The sequence below is a fragment of the Condylura cristata genome, unplaced genomic scaffold (genome assembly GCF_000260355.1).
Source record: "Condylura cristata isolate star-nosed mole 26May11 unplaced genomic scaffold, ConCri1.0 scaffold00010, whole genome shotgun sequence".
NCBI classification, from domain to species: domain Eukaryota; kingdom Metazoa; phylum Chordata; class Mammalia; order Eulipotyphla; family Talpidae; genus Condylura; species Condylura cristata.
In genome coordinates this window covers 51,367,521-51,389,968 of record NW_004567111.1, presented here as the reverse complement: position 1 = coordinate 51,389,968, position 22,448 = coordinate 51,367,521, and the positions used below count along the sequence as shown (strand labels likewise).

The 22,448-nt window shown below is 33.5% G+C and overlaps 1 protein-coding gene across 4 annotated transcripts in view; it reads right to left on the bottom strand.

Annotated features, from left to right (window-relative positions):
- Positions 1-22,448, bottom strand: part of INTS6 (integrator complex subunit 6) — a 98,232-nt gene that overhangs the window by 74,836 nt on the left and 948 nt on the right. For all 4 annotated transcript variants that reach the window (XR_001145333.1, XR_001145334.1, XR_001145335.1 and 1 more), the window contains exons 2-4: positions 22,177-22,254; positions 21,181-21,330; positions 987-1,076 (exon numbers count right to left, since the gene is read on the bottom strand). Coding sequence is in view for 1 of the 4 variants with exons in the window: in XM_004680237.2 (XP_004680294.1) it covers positions 987-1,076; positions 21,181-21,330; positions 22,177-22,254 (318 nt within the window). In the remaining 3 variants the exon portion in view is untranslated. The remainder of the gene's footprint in view (positions 1-986; positions 1,077-21,180; positions 21,331-22,176; positions 22,255-22,448) is intronic.

The following is a 22,448-nucleotide window of genomic DNA, read 5'->3' as shown; positions in this document are numbered from 1 at the left end:
TTCTAGCTTTCTTTTCTCCAAATCAAAATCAAACAATTATGATTCTTTACTGGTTCATAGTAAAACAATCCTATATTGTTTCTTCCCAGTCTACCAAGTATTATTTTCACATGCATGATTTCATCTCAGACTTGCAATAACCCGATGAGGTAAGACAAGAAATAACATCTTTATTTCACTGATAAGTATAGATTTAGGGAGATAAGGCAAATGGCACAAAGTCCACTGCTATAAAAGTAGTTAAGAAAGACTAAAACCCACATGTCCTGATTTCAATTTGCATTCCACAATGTTACACAAATGAAAGTAGTTTTAAAAAAACCTGAATTACTGAACTTAAAAACTTTACTTTTCCTATTTAATCAAACCCTTTGTAAATACAATGAAAAGGTTTTAAAGAGAAAGCAAACAGTACAGCAAATAGAACATAAAAAACCTTAAAAGTTACAATAAAAGTATTCTTTCAATCTATCACATCACACAAGTCCAACTGTGCACAGTGCGTGCTATTGATAGTACAGACTAGATGAGGTTAGCTATAAATTACACTGTTGTCCAAGAACCCTAACTTTTTCTAGTTCTAACCTCCTATGACTGTGCTGTACTCATCTACAAGGCTCCATAGTGCAGTGTACACGTGACAATCCACTGAAATGCGGGAAGAAAGAAATAGAATGCTGTCTCCATTTTTTTAACTTGGAATTAAGAATTTTGCTAATTTACTATATGAACAGATACTGCCAATCTAAATTAGACACAGATATACTGGGATAGGCTTAAACACTTTTCACAGAATGGACTTCTATTCAAGAAAATTTGGTGACACTGCTACAGAAAAGGTGGATGAGTGTTAGGAAACAGAAGACTCTTGACTGCATGAAATAAAAGAAGGAACCAATCTAAGATCTTCAATATCTTAAAGACATATACAAATAAAGATTAGTCAAAGGCATATGCTTGAACCATGTTGATAAAACATAACTTACCTCATCCTGGACCCCACTGGTGGTAGTCAACTTGCTCCCATCAGTAATTGTAATAATTATTGCTGGCTCCAAGAAAAACGGGTTTCTTCCCTAAAGTGGAGAAACACATTGATCACATTAGTAAGAGTTATACTTTAGCTTTATTTTTCTGGTTAAAAGAAGCCAACTCTCATAATAGTATATAAATTCTCCTATCTTTTTGTATTGTATGTACAGCACATACCTTCTATACATTAAAAAATAATTCAGAAATAAACAACTCTTGAAGTAGTGGGATTAAGATGGATTTTTCCCCTTTTTATATTAATTTTTATAGTGAGTATTTATATCTATGTAACAAAAGCTTTTAATCTCTTATGAGACCCTATAGTTCACTTCTTACAATTCAACATACTTTAGATACTATAAATTAAAAGAGAAAGGCATATTTTGAGAAACTTTCTTAAAGTAGAGGTAAAACAGTAGGCGAATATTACCAGTAGTGTAATCGACATCTACAGTCAGTGTCTAACCAAGTGTTTAGGTATGATGATGAGAACTGGTTACATGGAAAAACTGAGGCTATTCCAAGCTTAGCAAAATCCAACTATAAACCAATTAATTAATTAAAATTATAAAGGATTCTTATTTTTTTTTTTAAGAAATTGCTTGTTGAATGGATGGAGCTTGAAGGGATCATGCTTGTAAAAAAAAAAAAAAAAAAGCCAGAAAGTATCAGATGGTTTCACTCACAGCAGGAGTGTAAAGGATCAGACAATAAAAAAAGCAATTGCAATAAAGTAAAAATTAAAGTCAACACACTATAAACCAGAGATAGTCTACAGGAGTGGACAGGAGTGGAGAGGGGAATGGGATCAAAACTGGGATTGGAAGAACACATGGGACTATGGTGATGGGACATGGGACGTCCCTGTGGGACATCCACAGAGATTACAATGGAGCTGAGTTACTCTGACTTAAAAGAGTTATACAGAAAATGCTTAAGTTCTTAAATGGGAGCCATTTATATGTGAAAGATAAACATTTGTCAGATGAGCCCCTCACAAAATGTCATGTAGAAATGAGTGCAGAGCTTCAAGAGTAGCTTGAAGCTGTTAGTAGCAGAATAGCAGAGGATGTAATACCTTTGGCTTCAAATACAAAATTTACCTTTTACTTTTTAGTAAGATAAATCATTTCATTTTCATTTTTCCCCTAAAAATGAAAAAATGTACAAAAATGAAGAATGATGTAATATATATGTAATAAAAATATAAAATAAGGGCCCTCCCTGGTAGCACAGCGGGTTAAAGCACAGCACTAAGAAGCTAAAGCCACTTCCGCAAGAGTTCGATCCTCGCCTGCCCCAGAGGTGACCACATGGCGTGGCAGACCTCTCCTGACCAGCCTGCAGCTCCCCTCAGCAGTGTATTTTGTAGATCTGCCTGTTCTGCTCTGTCTCTGGTGAATCCTCTCACCCTCCGCATCTCTGGCCTGTACCTCAGTTCTGTATGACTAAATAAATAAATCTAAAAAAAAAATTGTATTTTTTAAAAAGAAATTGCTTGTTGAAGGGTATACAAACAGTAGCATAGGCAACTCAGAGTTCTCAAATGCTCTGGTATAAGAAGTAACTATTTCTTTCATTCAAATATTTGGCCACGCTATTCTTGAAGCACTACACTCAATTCTACGTGACATTTTGTGAGGGACTCATCTGGTAAATGTTTATCTTTTACATAGAGATGGCTCCCACCTAAGAACTTAAGCACTTTCTGTATAACTCTTTAAGAGAGTAACTCAACTAGGTTCATACAAAATTTTAAAACTAATTCCTTGAAAGCTGACTGCAAAACTAAAGCACTTGCAGGGAAAGGGGAGAGTTAAGAATAAAGAAGGGAGGAAGCACAATGGACAATGGTGGGGCAACAATGGGTGATTTAGTGGTAGGTGCATTACCATGGTAGTACCCACTAGGGTACTAATTCTATTAAGAATAAATAAATTTTTAAGAATGGAAGGGAAATCCTTAAAATTAAATCTCATTGGTTAGAAGTCATGTTATAATGCAATGGCTCCCAAATACGTTCAACAAATCAAGGTCATAGTTAACTTGTCTATTGGAGAGTCAAAATAAAGGTATTTTTTAGGGGAAAAAATAAAAATGAAAAGATTTGTCTTACTAAAAAGCAAAAGGCAAATCTTGTATTTGAAGCCAAAGGTATTAAATTCTCTGTTATTCTGCTATTAACAGTGTTCAAGTAGTGCTAACAGTGAGGACAGAATGAGATTTTGTTGAATGTGAGAGAGCAGCATGACAAATTTTAATATGCATATGAATACTTGGGAGAGTTTGATAAAAAGCTGATTATGATTCAAAAGGTCTAAGACAGAGAGTGAGTTCCATGTTTCTAACAAGACTGCAGATAGGAGATGCTAATGTCCACAGGCCATTCCTAGAATAGCAAGGATGTAGATGGGTTATATGTATATAATATTGTGTTGTTCTATTAACCTTTGCCTTGCATTTTCATAACACAACTCCTAGAATATTACAATACATACTCAGTATTGAATGAATTTTACACTTTTCACATACAGCAACAATAATATTAACTTAGTGCAGGTCGCAGGGAGAGTCAGTCTGGTGGATTAAATTCCATAATCAAGTCATACAACTTGTAAATGGCATAGGTATTTTCAAGATGGTGTCAAAAAACCAATGGTTCCAGATGAAGCAAGCTTCCTCTGGTAAAAATAAAATTAAAATATGTTCGATAAAAATGCTACAATTTTGAACGCATAGTAACAATCAATGTTGGGGGGCGTTGTAGGGGAAAAAAGACATAAATTTACCATATAGTTCCCCTTTACAACAATGATACCAAGTAGAACTCATTTTGGAAACATTATATATATACTATGTTGCCTCTCATATCATTCATACTCTAATATAAATAACAAATTCTAAGAAGGCAGGTTTTTTTCCATGGATCTATAAACAGGTAATGTTCATTCCCACCTGTGCTTTGCTTGATTCCCTGAAGTACAGTGCTTTTCCTTTTCCCTGTCTAGAGCCCCTCTAGTTCTTAATTCTTAAGGTCCAGTTAAAGATTTCCTCTCCATGAAATCTCTGATTACTCTGGACTTTTCCCTCTAATTTCTAATAGTAGTTTCAAATTAAAATAAAACATAGATAAGCAGATCTTCAAATAAAATTGGATTTTTAGTTGTTTAATATAACACATTTTCAGTATCACAGTATCACTTCCCTACAACCTTTATACTCTCTTCAAGATACAATTTAAATACATACCGTAATTGTATGACAATATGAATTTTCTTAATACTAGCAGTGGCTAAGATGGCAAATTCTGATATGCATTTTTACAACAATTTTTTAAAAATACACCATCATGTATGACTGATGCCATTATTTTGGGTGTTGAAAATCCTGTCAGCAAGGATTATGTCATGTTTCTTCTACGACACTAAATAAAATATTTAAGCACTGGGATCACTTCAGTATTCCCTGATTGACTAACAAAAGACTGCTTATACCTGTCCCAAGTTGATGGATCCATTTATAATCAAACATTAACAAACTTCAAAAATATAGATATGTTATCTCTATCATAATATAAATAAGTATTTCCCTAACTTGTCACATAGAACTCACAAATCTATGTTATTAGAGTACATACCTTCCTTATAGATTATCTATCCAGCAACCCACTGTCCTTTCATCTGTGTTACCTATCCAGTATTACCCACATTTACTGAGTAGTTATCACAAATCAGACACTGTGATTAGTATGTGATATATAAGCTCCACTCTCATATATAATAACTGTATGCTCTGTACATTTAACAGAAACTCTCCTCTCCTTGTACCTACCAACAGCATTTTACTTATAAATTAGTGAAGAAAAACATGTCCGAAAATCACTAAACCTGTCATATCTTGCTTCCATCCTTAGACTAAAACTATACTGGTTAACACTCACTGCCTTTCAAAAACAAATTCTCAAATCTTTAAAGCCAGCACAAAATGGATTAAATATTTGTAGCAGTGTCTTTGTACCACCTTCTAAATTTTAAACTAATTCAAGGTCAGATTTTCTGATATTCATCTATTCTACCTGTTTATGCACACTGAGTATTCTCCAGAGGCCAATCACTCATATTTATAAAAAATAACAATCTAAAGCCTCCCTGGTGGTGCAGTGGTTAAAGTCTCAGCGCTATTAAGCTATTGTCAGCCACTAATGCCAGAATTCCATCCCAAGCCAAGGAACTAGTACAGCAGCAGACCTCTCCTGTCTCACCTATGGTTCCCCCTACCAGTGTGTTTCAGCAGATTTGCCTCTGATCCCCACTCTGTCTCTGGTGAATCCCCTCACCACCATCTCCCCTCCACCTCTGGTCTACACCCCAGTTCTTGTATGCATAAATTTTAAAAAATAAATAATAAAAGAACAAAGGTATGATCTCCTAAGAGTTTTATGAACAATGTCAACCCCAAAACTAACATACACTTTCTTAAAAACCTTACCATCAAGTATTAAGTTAAAATGCATTTAAATTTAGCAAAAAGACTTCAGGTTATTAAAATTTTAGCTAAATTTGAACATTAAAATCAAAGCTACCTTAAAAAAAAAAAATCAAAGCTACCTTTTCCTGGGCAATAAAACAAAGCTTTTAGTTGAAATTTTAAGTGTCTTAGGCATAATACTCACCACAGAAGTTATGACTGAAATTACTATAAACAAGTACTTGGTGATAATAAATCATTTATCTCATTTAACCCCAAAAAGGGTTAAAAAAAGTCAAGAAAATGAAATGATATAAGTGAGAATCACCCAGACAGTAGCTAGCAAAGAATTTTATTCCTTCCATGTCACATATTTTCTTTTTCTGCAACATTTAAAGACACTAATGCTAGCATTTAAATTCCTTAGATACATTCTACACCAATATAGATTTTACAGTCACCCAACAATGAATGATACTATATGCACTTAATTTTATTTTAATATTTTCTGCCTGCAGTGTAAGTAGTAATACTATTCCTTTACTTGGTTTCCTATTGTCCTGGGATTTCTCATCCATCAATTTTCCTACATATACACCAATACACTTTCCCACAACAAAAACACATACACTGAAACAAAATGCAACATATACTAGTATATTCTGAAAACTATATAACTTAATTTTCAAAGTGTGTGTACTTTATATTTTATACACACACAGAGGTATATGTCAACACAAGATTGAACATTAAGTTTTTAGTGGTTTTAAACTTCGAAAACTCAAAGGCAGAAAGGAAGGAAAAGTAGAATTACCCTCATTTCACCTATTTAATTACTTAACCCTACTGATATGTTCAAGTCCCCTTCCAATCATATCAAAAAAATGGTATTATGAAAAAATGCAGAAGCACTAAATTTTACTGATATGAAGGGTTATTTCTTCAGAAAAAAAAAATCCTTACCTAGATGTTTGTATTAACAAATTTAAGTATGAATTTCTAAATCATCTACTAAAATGATCACCAGAAAATACTGTTCCCATCTTTTTTTTTGTATTAAGTAATGCCTTATTCCTCCCCTTTTATAATGCATAATTGTTAACAAAACAATAATAAAAAACTGGTATCTTTCTTTCACATTACCTTTCACCTAGCCAATTATAACTGTTTTTGGTTATCTGCCAGTATCATTCAGGGTTTTTTATTGTTTACCACAAAATAATTTTTCACTTCAAAAGTCTGAATTAAAGTTATGACATAATCATTAAGGTTTTTTATTGTTTAGCACAAAATTTTTTAACACTTCAAAAGTCTGAATTAAAGTTATAATGTAATCATTATGGTGTAATGTTACTAGATGCCTGGTGCTAAGTCTACAGTTAATAATTTCCAAATTCTCATATTTAAAAGCAACAGTTTAACAATTTCATTCTCAATAAGTTTATGACATCACTTAATTTAGGAACAACCCATATTGGAGTCTCCCTTAAAACTGACTTTGGTAATAAAGCTATAAATAGCCTTATAGTTTTAAGATTTTCAAAATAAACAAACACTAAACTCTGCTACAACATAGGCAGCCAGTAGAGGGACTAAAAGTTTACTTTTGCCATGAGCAGAATAATATCAGATGTACTCTCAAAGCAGTGGTTTCTTGGTATAAGGAAATTCAGACATGTCATTAGAAAACAGTGTCAACAAAGTATAATATTCTACCTCTAGAACTATTGACTAATGGAAATCTTTCCATTTAGAAAATTCTATTTTAATATTGGTTAAAGTCTCATATAATAATAAATAAACAGACAAAACTAACAGGCAACTATAAATCATAGAGATTCTACAAAGGAGAAGGGGGAGAGAGAGCAAAACAAGGGAGGTCAGAGCACAAGGGACTATGGTGATGATGCACCGGTGAATTGGTGGTGGGAGTTTTATGGAGACTACACCTGAGAGGAGAAAGCAGACATTGAACAAAAATGAAGAATGCTGTAAAATATATATAAACAGATGCTTAAAAATTCTCAAATCAAAGTTTCGATAAAGGTAATATAAAGTTAAATTTTTCATTTCACTTAAGCTGTCAGTGTAATGAAGAGAAAGAAAGGAAGCACAATGGCTTATGGTGGTAGAATATGGATGAGTCCCAGGTGGGTACACCATGGTAGTAATACCTTATCCTAGTATTACCTCAGTTAAAAGTAATAAAAGATAAAAAATAATGTGATGTTACACAATTTAAGGTATAAAATCTCAAGAAAATTTAATGAATATAAGTAATCTATCCACTGGAGTCTCTCACTTTTGCAAAGAAACAGCTTTTGAACAAAAAATTATTTTGCAAAGAAATAAACATTCCCAGAATGTAAAAGTAATTTCCCAAAAATGGTTCTCAACCAGAATTTTTACTTATATCCAAAAAATTTTAAAAGTAGTGGAGGAAGAAGTTTAAGAAATCTTATTTTACTCTTTCATAGGTATTAAGTATTATCTAAGGGACTCCTGAACAATCAACAGAACTTTTAGTGGCTCAAGTTTTCTTCTTGTGCCACCATGCTCCAACAGTCGGGAAAGGCTAGTCAAGTGCCTGTCTATGTTATACTTTCCCATGACTTTAAAAGATTCTGTTAAAGGAAAAACATACCAAAAGTCAACCCTCTGATTCCTGTAATAGAATCTTCACTTAACACACATACCTATTACTATCCAGCTATTTTGCTATATGCAAGAAAGCTACTGGCCCAAAGAAATTAGCAAGATGAATAATAACACCCTACAGATCTAAAATTGAGAACTGTATTTTCCCAGGAAGAAAATAAAACTTCCAGAAATAGTACAAACCTTTTTCAAAATAAAACTTCCTTTTCCAGTAAATATGTGACAACAAACAAAAATATTAAAGGATGGAAAGGGCTGCCTTGAGAAATATCTACATCATTAAACGTTCTCATGCATATACTGGAAAAGTATGAAGCAAGAGTGATGTTAAAATTTTCTAGATCTTTAGTTTCCACTTATTTACCTGGTATGGAATCCAGATAAAAAGTAATAAAGTCTGCATTAACTATCTTTATAATCTTCTTTAATTCCATAAGAAAATAAAGCAGTAACTAGATGTTCCTTAAAATGACAAACTACACTTAGAGAAAGTTTTTGACCCTTCAAACTCTATAAATAAAAAAAAAAAAAACAGAAAAATACTAAACAAAATATCCTTCCATTTAAAGCTTATTTTTATAAACATGTTAGGATGCAATTCGCATCCAAAGAATAGTCATAATACTGATAATAATACACTACTGTAGCTGAGAAAAGCTTTTAATATTTTACAACATACGTCAACTAGAATAGCATTCTCTAGGTCAACATTACTCTAACTTCAGGCATTTACATACCACCACCAGAATCTTTTCAGTTATATATTTAGTACCTGTATTATAACAACAAGCTTAAATTTTTTCTTTTAGGCTGTTCCATTTCTTAATTTTTAGCCTCAAGCTATAGCAACAGTATCTATAAAATCAGTTTTTTTGTGTCAGTTACATATTATTTAATAATTCATTGCCAGTAATACTGTTACTTATTTTTCCATTGGGTGGGCAGGTGCATTATATTATGGGGATAAATATACAAATGTATATATTTTAAATAAAATAATTATAGGTCTATGAAAATAAGAGGCTTACATGTAAATCAATATTTCATGTTCAGAATTAAGTTTTACATGTTTTCAAATTTATATTTAGTTTTATAAATATCTCAAGTGATATAACATGAGACTTCATATAAATTCTAATATTCATAAGAAATTACCACATTTAAAATAACTATCTGACCCTCCCTGGTGGCGCAGCAGGTTAAAGCACAGCACTAAGAAGCTTAAGCCACTTCCGCATGAGTTCCATTCCCACCTGCCCAGGAGGAGATCCACATGGCAAGGCAGACGTCTCCTAACCCGCCCGCTGCTCCCCTCAGCAGTGCACTTCCTCGATCTGCCTGTTCTGCTCCCTGCTGTCTCTGGTGAATCCTCTCACTCTCCACATCTCTGGCCTGTACCCCAGTTCTATGTGAAAAAATCTTTTTAAAAAATGAATTAAAATACCTATCTACACACAAAAGATCTCTGAAGAATATATTATAAACTAATTAATCATGGATGTGCCTAAAAAATGTCTCTGGGCAACTATAAAACTTTCTACATTTCTTGAACTGTTTAACCATATGCATTTATTAATTATACATTTCAAACTTATTATTAATTAATTAATAATAACCCCGTAAGATAATACATAAGACCTATGAGAGGGTAATTAGTAATATTATTAATGTAATATGATGTAATAATTAATATTAATTAATATTCTTCAAAATTACATGTACTTAATATCTACACTATCCTAGAATATAAAAATCCAGTGTCTTATAGCAGCATTAAGGTCTATAACTATAAAAAAAAGTTAAAATTCCTTATTACAAGGCAAGGAATATATTTTACTTTCAAATAATTTCTTTAGACAACTGTTTATCAATACAATTATTTATATCTCCACATAATTCTTTGTTAAAAAAAATAACAGCTTAAAAGCAGATGGAATAAGACTTGTACAAAAGTAGGAAGAAACCGTATATATTTAATAACTTAAGAGTAGTATCTCTGAATTTGATTTATATAAAAGTCAAATAATAACATTGCAAAAAATAGTATGCAATACTCATACTATGAGTTAATAGCTTGACTACTGAAAAAATTTAATGGTAAGGGTGGTTAATAGTTGGTAGGGCTAAGTATCAATTTGTCAAAGAACAATAACAAGCTCTACCTAAAATATTAATATTTAATGGTTTCATAAAAGTTTTAGTTTTATATTTGAACTGGAGTCTAAAGTTTAAATAGGCTGCTTTAACAAATAATTGCTATACTTAAAATGTAGCAGCAGGCAAATACTACTTATACTAACCTAAAAGGAGTAATGAGGGTGTCAGAAATACAGTTTTATTTAAGAAATACTAACACTCAATAGAACCTGCTACATCTTTATACTGAATGGACTGGGTAATACTAACGTGAGAAAAAAATTATTCCAGCAAAGCATGTAGTAACAGTTGAAAAATATAGCAGAAAGGTAAAAAAGGAAAATGAAAACATTTTCAAAGATAGGTGAAGTTATATAGCATAATGTTGAAAATTAACTTGACTTTAAATCATATAGATCAGCCTATTTTATCAAGATAAATCATCTCCTTGGGTTACGGATTAACACTAAATCTAAATCTATTATCTTTGCAAAAGTTTGCTTAAACCCCATCTTCAATAATATGGTAACTTCCTTCTAAACATGCACAGTATTACTAGCCTCTCAAAAGAACCATTCATGAAACTGTCCTACCAAAATAATGGAATTTGACATAGCATTCTACTTATTTATCTTCAAGGCTACAAAAGAAAATAAAAAACTACCTAATCAATGCTGCACGCAGTATTGGCATATAATAAAAAATTAAGCAAAGGAAAATTATTTATAATTGTATGAACTGGAGGTCCACCCACTGTTTCCCATTTGCTATGGATGAAAGTGAATCTAGAAATAATCTGGATAAGACAAAATGCAAGATTAGTTTTAAAGAAGCTTGCTTTGCAAAAATTATGGACTTAATTTTCTAAGGATAGAATTAATAGTAACCCAGTTTCAGCAAGACTATTTAGGAGAAAATATTTAAACATCTCATATTGTATAGGTATACGTAATTGAATAAAAATACATCTTGTGGGGTTCCAATTCAAACATTCACAGATGTTTGTTTTTGAATACCTTCCCAAGTCTTTTTACAGATATAAAATTTTCAAAACAGATGAGAGTTTTGGGAAATAAAACAAACCACATTATACTCAAAAGTCTATTAAAAGTTTTCTAAGTCTTCCTTACACATACAAATTTACCAAGGCTTTACCTCAGAAATAAACGTGATAAAAAAGTTATCACATACAGATAACTGCATAGATTGTAACACGTTTTAGGATGTTGCTTTACCTCACGAAAATGGGTGTTCTAAAAACAGTAGTAGCTAACTCTTTTACATTACTATTAACTCAGTATCTCATTTGGGACAGACACTATCCATTTTGGACTAACAAATTTAGATATAAAAGATTTTTTTCTCTTTTTCTACCTATTTAGGTTCAATTATCTGGTTATAAGTTTTTTTTCTTTCTAACTTATTGGTCAAAAAATAGGATTAACAAGTAAACCTGCACAACAAGTTTTAAATTGTAGTTATTACCTGCCAAAGTACATAAATGATGTGGAACCATCAAAACCAAAGGCATTATTCAAGACAATAACTTTGCTCTTTTCTGGCAACCCAAAAAATACTGTACCTGTCATCTTGTGGACAGAGCCTTTTATCACCCATTGTGGCTTTCATAAAACCTTTCATAGAACACTGCATATCAATTGTTTTCAATTCCTGTGATTATAAACAATCTATTCTTTTTAATTATTTCAGAATACTTGTTTGAATGCTTCCAGGGGTTAAAATCCAGAATAACCACAAGACTTTGTTATTTCTGGTTTATCACCTTTAAGACAAACATGCTATCAACAATCATGTCACTTACTAGTTACAAATTATATGAAACAGTAACTTAAGCTACAATTATTTTTTCTCATTCAAATTTGTTTTCATCCTATAATTAAAATTTTTAGATATAATCCCTTCAAGAACATTCACCACTAGTTCCCCAGCTTATTTGGGAAAAATAATGGATGAAGAATATCAAAACGTCATGCCCTTGTAAGGCACATATTAAAAAAAAAAAAAAAGACAAGAGTGCATAAGGACTAGATAAATTGTTAGTGCACTTACAAATAAGTGGCTTAGTATAAGATTTTTTAAGTTAAAATACTTTCTGTGTGCATCTTATCAATGTATCAATCATCAAATGTCAACATATATCTCCTAAAGAAGGTGTTTTATCATCATATAAAAAAATCCTTCCTGTTCCTATTTTGTTTTCTTCACAAAACCTACATGACAAAAGGTAAAAGACACCACACATTTTACATTTAACCTTTCTTCTGGACAACAAAACCTCCCTGCCCACCTACTCCAATCATCAACATAAGTACTAAAATAATGTCACAAAGTCTTAGAATGAGATTTTAATTTCCTATAAGCTTAAACCCTTATCCTAAAAATAAAAAATCTATTTTCTTTTTCAAAGTACTCATCTGTTACCAAACTTTTTAAACAAGAAGTACAGATTTGGGGGGTAAGACTTCTTATAAAATCAAAGGAAAAAATTTTCAGACCAATCTAAAGAACTGTAACTCAAAGCCCAGGACTGTTATGTTCCCAATGGGAAGAAACTTAACTTGACCTGGACAACTAATTCTTGCTGTTCATGATGAATGTATGCTCGGTTATGAAACCACTTTTGATTCTTCATTAGTCAAAGGCTTTAGATTATAAAGCTTTTATCCTGTTAATAGAGTTTAACCAGAATATTGGGTATGATAATCATCATTGATTTCTAACTACATACCAAAAGACACTTTGCTATACAACTAATCATTATTTCTAATCCTTTCTGAAGATTGTTATCACTTAATAGAGGAGAACGATGAAGCTCAGTAAGTTTAAGGTACTTGTCAATACTACATAAGCTAGAAAGAGGAAGTCAGGTGCAGTCAGTCAGGGTGACATATTTCTTTCCCTATCACCATACTACTTGTTCTGTAAAAAGCAGGATAAAGAAACTCTGTACTCAGTCCTAATTTTTAAAATTCAAATAATCACAAAAATGTTAATAGGTCTTTTACAGAAATGAATTCTACTATATATACTTAATCTTTACCAGATCATACTGGATTCACTCTTTCAACCCTTTTCCTAAGGGGTAAAGTGAGAGAGAGAGGTCACACATCCTAAGGAATTTCTGAGTAGAGTGGGAATTCACATAACAAATTAGATTTTCTGAATCTTAAAGAAGGCTTAGGGATTTCAAATATTATGATGTCAAGAACAAAAGAAGAACCACCTAGGTTTTGTAATTATAACACCAATACCAGCTGGCATACAACATTAGAAAAGTCAACTTAATTTACTGCCTAGGTTAATAGCTCTATATTAACGATCAGAAAATAAACTGTGAACTATAAAATCAAAAGTGCCATTAAGCATATTAGCATCTAGGCCTTCAAATAATAATGGCACAAAATCCTTCCAATTACCATCTATATTCATATTTTTATGTAACAGTGTTTTAATAGTGTCACAAGAAAGGTTAAACGTAACACAATGACAAAATAAACCTTTTACAGAGAAATTGAAAGAATGCACATTTGAGAACTGCAGACATACAGAAAAATGATTAGGATCTAGTGGTTATACCGTTAAATAAAATTTGTCCTTAAATATGTTACTAAAAAAAATCTATGTAACTTTTCCATAATAAGTTGCAACTTTTTGAAATATTTTACAAATGTGAATCAAGCATTTTAACCTTAATGAGACTTCCTTGTTTTTCTCATCTAGCAGATAAACTTGCAACCTTATGCAAAAGCCCCACAATAAAACACCTAAGGTCAATGAAAAGTTGTCAGGAGGTCCAAGTTTAGATTTTTTTCCAAGACTTTTTTTTCACTAGGCTTCATAGTGAGAATTTGTATATTTAAGTTATTCTTCAATTAAAAAGTTGGGTGTTTCATTAAAAAAGGGAAGAGCTAAACAGACACTTTTCACGATATACAGATGGCCAAGAAATGCATGAAAAAATGCTCATCATATATCATGAGATACTGTATCAAAAAGATCAAGACAAGTGGTTAGGACATGGGAGAAAAAAAAAACTCTTAAATATTGTTTATGGGAATACAAACTGGTCCAGCTCCTATGGAAACAGTAGGAGGTTTCTCAAAGTATTAAAAATAGATTGGCCATATGATTCAGCAACTCCACTTCTAGGTATCTTACCAGAATAAAAAACATTAACTCAAAGGAATATATGTATCCTATGTACACTCCAGCCCTATTTACAATTCCCAAGTCATGGAAACAAGACAAATGCACTAGGACAGGGGAGTAGATTAGATAAATATGGTGTATATATTATACACAATGAAATACAACTCAGCTATTAAAAAAGGACAAACTCTTGCCATTTGTGACATGAATAGAAGTGGAGGGGAAAGGAATAATGATGATCAATAAAACAGTAGAGAGAAAAATACTGGATGGCTTCATTTAAAATTATAGAAACAAAACAAAAGGCCAAACAAAACCAGTAACAAATTCTAGAAATCTGAACGTTGACTTGAGATTAGCAGACGGGAGGAGAAAGGGGGCACAATGGACTATAGTAAAGGACTACAGGTACCATGATAGTGGGTATGGTGTGGTGAAATACATCTGAGATACAATCCCATGCTTTTTGATAATATACAGTGTTGTAAACCAATGTTTAAATTTATTTAAAGAACTTTAATTAAAAAGGTTTAGGGGAAGAAGAGGGATCAGAAAATAAAGCAAAAGCAAAAAATCCAGTATTACTTATGATCTAGTGATCATCCTTAAATAGATTAAACAAAAATTAAGCTTATGTAACTACTTATTAAGTGGAAGGGAGAAAAGGTTGGTATATATGAGTACTGACTAACCAAATGGGCAATAAGCCCAACATAATTTCATGTATCAATTACAAGTTGTAGTGAATATATATGAAGGTTAAAGATGTTAAATAGTTAAATAATTAAGTTATGAAATATGACAACCTGTATAGAGAAACCAATGACAAGAACACAGTTAAACAATTCTTTTAGCAAACTATGACTAAAACGAATCTTAATTCAAAATACTTAAGTAGAATTATTTTATTCCAATGTTAGGCTTTTAGTTTGCATTTAAAATTTTCATTGTATATAGCTTAATATGTAATTACTGGCATTCTTAGGTTTGAAGGAAAAATAAAACTCTCTTTGAATTAGAACCTTTTTTGCCTTTTATACTTATTTCTCTTCAATAATTTCTAATGAAGACTGTGATGTCCCTTGTATATTTTTTCATTTTCTTTGAAAAGAGCTGTAGGATTTTTTTGATATTTTAGGAAACAAATTAAGTGAAATTATGAAAATTTATGTCTTCAAAGAAAAAATCTGGGTCTTGAAATATTTATATTTAAAATGCTTACTGGGAAATAAATCATACCCATTTTATGATACTTTGAGCCCAGTTATATCTTACTAATTTGTCCTTTCATTTTACCTAGAGGATTCAAAGGTTCCTTACAAATCAACCTTGTGTAAATCTCACCTTAAACACACTAGGGGGAGCTCCCCTATTGAAAGAATCCCAAAGTTATGCTTATGTCTGTCTATTAAGGGTTCCTTTTCTAACTTGTATTCCTACAAAAAAAATGACATTCTGACCTATCTGCTGAACTATTCACATTATGTTTTCACTTAACCTATATATTTTAAAAATCACTCTTGTACTTTATCCCATTCTTACTAAATGCCACTAAGGCAACTTTGACCAAGTCACAGTATTACAGGATAGTAAAGTGACTGTTCAATGTTACATAACAATTCAATGTTAAGACTGGGATTCCAAGTTTCACATTACTAGCCATTGTTCTTCTTTTGCATAATTAAAGATGGAGAAAATAATTTAAACTAAGTTTGACTGTGGAGCCCCTACTTGCAAATAATCATTGATACTTTAGGAGACTTAAAAGTTCAGAGAAAGGACCATCTCTTCAACAAATGTTATTAGGAATGCAAAGTCCACAAAAGAATGAAGTTAGATCCTTATCCAATACCATACACAAAAATCACTCAAAACAGATTAAAAACATAAATGGATTTGGCAATTACTTCTTGGCTAAGATACCAAAAGCGCACACACACACACACACACACACACAAAGATAAATTGATTTACATCAAAAATTAAAAACTTTTGCACATCAAAGCACACACGCAATGGTGAGTGAAAAGGCAATCAGAGGGGTGAAAATAACCACAAATCATCTCTCTCATAAAGGGTTAATAAGAGTATTTAAAGAATTACGGTAACTCTACATCAAAAATCTTGATTTTAAAAATGAGCAAAGGGGCCCTCCCTGGTAGTGCAATGGGTTAAACCCTGTGAAGCTGGCCAAGGCCTTTCCAATGAGTTTGATCCCAGGCCAGGGAAGTGATCCACAAGGCGCTGCAGACCTCTCCTGTCTTGCCACTGCTCCCCTCAGCAGTGTACTTCATCAGTCTGCCTGTTCGGCTCCCCACTGTGACTCTGGTGAATCCTCTCACTGCCCCTGCACCTCTGGCCTGTATCCCAGTTCTGCATGCATAAATCTTTAAAAATAAAATAAAAATGAGCAAAGGACTTCAATAGGCTTCTCCAAAGCCTATTCAAATGTCCAGCCAATATATGAAGAAATGCTCAATACAGAAATTAGTTAAATGCAAATAAACCAATAAGCCATCACCTCAGATCCCATTAGGATGGCTAATATCTGAAAAGAAGTGTTGTCAAGGATACAGAAAAATCAGAGATTTCTTGTGCTGGTTAGAATTATGGTGGTAATATAAAATAGTACAACTATGGAAAACTATATGGCAGGTCTTCCAAAGTATTACCACATGATCCAGCAATCCCATCAGGATACATTTCCAAAAGAAATGAAAGCTGGATCTCAAAAAAATATTTTCACACCATATTCACAATAGTATTTACAATAACCAAGAGATAAAACACAAGCATGATATGTACAAAATGTTATATATGTACAAGAAGTATTATTCAGTCTTAAAAAGGAACAAGTCCCACCAACGTTACATGTATAATCTTAAGGATATTATGCTAACTGCAAGTCAGTCCCAAAAAGAGTGCTTTATGACTCCATTTATAGGAGGTATCTAGAACAGTCAAAATGGGCAACAAAAATTATAATAGTGGTTGCTAGGAGCTGAGGAAGGGGAGGGAAATTAAAGAGTTACTTTTTAATGGGCACAGAATTCTGGACATTGGTTGCACAATGTGAATATATTTAATCGTATGAAACTATACACTTTAAAATGGTTAAGATGGTGAATTTGATGCTTTGGGGGTATTTTTTTCATAATTTAAAAATGGAAAAAAGTCCTGAGAAAAAAATTTAGGAAGTACCATCCAACATTGTTTCCAGTTCACTTTCAACACCACAATGTGTTCGAGTGTAACAACCTATTTTCTTTTGAAAAGATGCTTATGTCAACAATTGCCAAACTACTGTTAGTACATTAACTGATAATTTATGGGAAAGCAAAATCCCAAACTATAATCAGGTTTTCATCACTTCACCTTATTACTTCATTGATATTAAGAGAGATGCCTGTATGTTATAATATGCCTGTTGGGTACTTATTATATTGCTCAGGTGAAGGGAAGGTGAAGGGAAGAAAGCATTATTATCAGAACTTTATCCAAATTACCTGTAAAGGTAACAAACAGCACTTAGTGCTGATGAATAAAATTATTCTGAGTCATTCAATATGATCTTATCTAAATAGTCACCATTTTTCAATGAGTTAAACCTTTAATTACTCAAAACCCTCAAAAAATCAGGTATATTGTATTTTTTTAGGGTACAATTAAGGGTTGTCTTTACTGAGGTCAGCACTAGCACAATGGGTAGCAGGGGTATGGAGTGAACTCAGTGAGAAAATGATAAACAGCAAGCCAGAGTAATATTTGTAGCTAAGTCTGAAACCTGACTGAAAAAATAGCTGCAAACAAGAGAAAATAAACCAACCTACCTATAAAACTTTAATCAGCTCTTTAAAACTTTATATCAATCTTGACTTTAAATATTAAGGCTGGTTCAGACTTTCAGTAACTCTCAAAAAATCAACATTATATGAAATTCTGGTAAACACATGGAAAAAATAACCAATTTAATTACAATAAGCAATTTAATAAGGTGCTGCTACAACTAAGGAAAAGATTGCCTAAAACTACATTGTTCCATGATTACAGATGTATCAGCAAATGGTACTGATTATCAAAATTAGTATTTGTATGTACAGAATTTTCTATGCACAGGACTTTTCCATGCACAGATTTTTTTCAACTGGGGTATTCAAAGTGCTTGAGGAAGACATTCACAAAGAGCTGTTCATTTATTCTCAGCTACTTTAACCCTACTGATACCCTGCAAATTCTGTTAATAACTTATAGCCCCAAGATATTTTATTTGTAGGTATGCTAACTAACACATGCAAGAAAGTTAAAATACCCTTGGAATATCCATGGTTATGGAAAAATTACACATGCATGTATGTGAGAGGAACATATGTAGGACACCAACATATGTATGTGTGTGTGTAAAAAGATATTAAATACCCATGTTTAAAATTTAAGAATATTTAGAAACAAAGGTTTTCAAATGCCCTAAAAAGCAATATGCAATTTTCTATCTTGTTCATCTTCTCACATTTCCCTCAACAACTGAAATTACATACAAGTATTTAGTATGTGGGCTCCATAGATACTAGTACAGAGCATGACAGGAGAATTATGTAAAAACAGAGCTTACAGAGTAAAGTTATTCCACAGAAATTAGGCAAAGAAAAGTATTTCTATGAAGTAGAAAACACATGAACTATTAAATTTTTAGCTAGCCTACTCCTGATAACTTATCTTTTCTGTACAGAAGATATACTTAAATTACTAAAAGCTTCATAATGAAAAATATTCTATGAAGATGCTTTCTTCTAATTAAACATTTACTCAATCACTTGCATTTAGAACTTGAGGCTTTTTAAATAACTTTTACGCTAGTGTCATTTATATGTGCCAATTTAGAAAATAAGCATTAATATTACTCCTTTTATCCTTGCTTATTCATCAAAATTACTGAGGAGCATTATCCCTTCCCCTTGTTAATTAATTAATCTTAACATGCAAAATATCCTAATCTCCAGGTTCTTCTCTTGGTCAAAGTGGTAACAGCACAGCAGGACCACCTTCAATCTCAAACTTTTTGTAAGTTTTATACACAAGTACTTAAGTATTTTCTGGTGGAAGATGGCAACTGGGAAAAGGAAAATACAAGTTAACATACAAACGCCCTTAACCTTTCTATGACAATCAGTTTTTCTAAGGAAGTACCCTATGAAATATTCTTAATAGATGTTAGCAGGCAAATGTGTCTAGATGTCATTTCACAGTTACAAAACGTGCCCCCACCCCCCAAAAAAACCCAGAAAATTGGCAGTTCTGCTTCACACTGATAACTGGATGATCAAATATTGATGAGATAATGGAAATTTCAAACTTGTCTTAAGTTTGGATCATAATCTTTAGCAATAAAAGACTTCTCAGCACTATATATATTAGAACATGAAAGGGCAAGAAATTTTTTTACTGAAACAAACTGAAAAGCTCAAGGCAAATCTGCCTAAATTACTAAATTGCAAAATAAATCAGCAATAAGAGGGGAAACAAAAAGATTAATGGGGTTTAAAAATACACATTTAACAATGGAAATGCAATTTGGTAAAAATAGAAAACAAAGTTAACTCTTGAGTTGCAATATATACTTTAAATGCTACAGGACTAATTTTAACCATTTCCAAAGATGTTTATGCATGAATAAATTATCTTAAAGATGTAAAGCATAAACATTTCTAAAACAAGGAACAACTGGTTCTTTTTATATAAAAATAGAAATAGTCACAGAAGAATTTACTTGAAATTTCATGTGAAACACATGAAATTGTGCTTCATGGAACCTGGGAAAAGATCAAAATCTATACCTGAATGTAGCATTGTGACAGTACTTTGCAGTGAGAGAGAAAATTGAATCCCTTGGGTTTAATTAATTCCTTTAGTTATGTGTAACCTTTTTTTCAGTATCTTTTATTTTCCAAGTCATCCATCTCAAAAAGATATAATGGACTATCTTGCATTATTCCATAGTGAACTATATTGTGACCTAAAGTTTTTATCTCACCTTCAATAGATAAAAACAAGTGTAATAAACTGTGGGAATTAAGGAAAAAGGAAAGACTGCTTCATATTTTCAAGTAACTTCTTTTCCAAGGGTCTGGAGTTTATAAAAAGAAAAAGACACCTATGAATCAGTCATTTAATTTAAGAATGAAGTCAGAATTCTTTCTGCATAGCTGCTAGTTGTATATGCGTCAAAAGCGGAAATATATCTTAATGTTCTGTTATTGCACACCAATGAAAACCTTGTTACCTTTCAGAGTAGTTATACAACATGGTTTAATTAACCCCTGATACAACATATAAATTCCTCTACCATGTTTACTAATATAGAAATGAAGACTATTCCTGAGATAATAGTGTCCCTAAATCACTGCGATAGTGCACATTTGTTTATGGGAAGAGTATCAGAGAAACTTAAATGTGGTGAGAGAAGATTTTATGTCCAGAGTGAACATGAAAGGATTAAAGTCAGTCACCTCAAATTCATAGAAAAGAATTCAGACTCCGATTCTGAATACAAATCAAATCTAGGAGAAAAAAGAGGGCTGTAAAATCATACAAATGTGGTCAGTTTCCCTTTTGTACTAGAAGTGTTAGGTGCAATCTGAAATGTTTTATCACTGTCACATAGTTTGTGTTTTTCCACAAAAAGAAAAATCAACTGTTTTTCCACCTTAACATTCAACCTACCTGCCCATAGTTGTCTATGCCAGTTACTAATCTATTTAAATTTAATAAATCAAAAGCTGTCCTTAGGGATTGGCCAAGAGTCGTAAGTCCTTCTGCCTGAAGGTTTTTCAGTTCATTCATAAACGTTGCATGGTTTTCTTTCCATCCAGCCTGGAAAAAAAAAAAGTAAAGAGTTTTTTTTTTCCCGACTTTTAAAGTTATGTACACATGGACAGCGGTTATAATCTGCCGTTCACCACGTAGCTGCTTCACTTCACAGTATGGTTTGGTTAACCTGTTAATACGGTACATGTACTACGGAAACTTCCAAAGGTGACCAAGAATAAACCTGCCTGCACTAGTTTTTGGTGACTAACAGCCTCAATACTTACTAACTTCGCTGAGAATATTACTCCCTAACCCAACAGCTAAAATTACGGGATGCAAAGGTACTAGTGGCAAGCAGAAGTGAGTGGGACTTCCGAAGTTAACCTACAGCTGTCCTACTGACCCTCCGCCCTCACAGGAAGAATCCGAAGACCAAACCACGCTGTCCCCAGCCCTGTTCGCAGGCCAGCCAGGGCGAATGCGGCCAAGTCCCGGGCCAATTCCCCTTTAATGCAAACCGGGGCTCGGCGCGGCCGGGCCCGGCTGTCACTCGGGCTAACTTGAATAAATATCCCCCACAGTTCATTGCTGCCGCTCACGCCGCGGAGGGGAAATGTCGGCCATGTTGATCGCAGCAGCGCCGCCGCCGCCGCCGCTGCCGCCGCCGCCGCCGGGTCGGGCCTGGGAGGGGACGGAGGTGGCTCGGCGACTCCGCGCCCCGCCAGGACACTCCGGAGCGGGGGAGGGGGTGGGAGCCCGCAGGGGAAAAGACCTCAGAGCCTGGAGCACAGGGGGTGGGGGAGGGGAGCATAATGAAGGGTGAATGGGGGGGCGGGGAGGGCGAGCGAGGAAGGAACAGGGAAGGGAAGGGGAAGGAAGAGAAGGAAGGCGAAGGGCGAGGGCTGTTACCTTGATAGCATAGGGCGGCTCTTCGAAAGTGACCAGCATATACCTGTCTCCTCTGCTGGCAGGGTCGCGCGCACGGAGCTGTGGGGGACGGGAGAAGGAACAGGGCGGACAAGAGGGAAGCACACAGGCGAGGTTACGAATCGAAGGGGCGCCCAGCGGCCCCACCGCCCCCCACAGTATCTCACACGCAGCAGCCAACCCTCCACGCCGCCCCCCACACACAGATCGGCCTTCACACACGGCCCGAGGCCGGAGCCCCAGTCGGGGCCGAG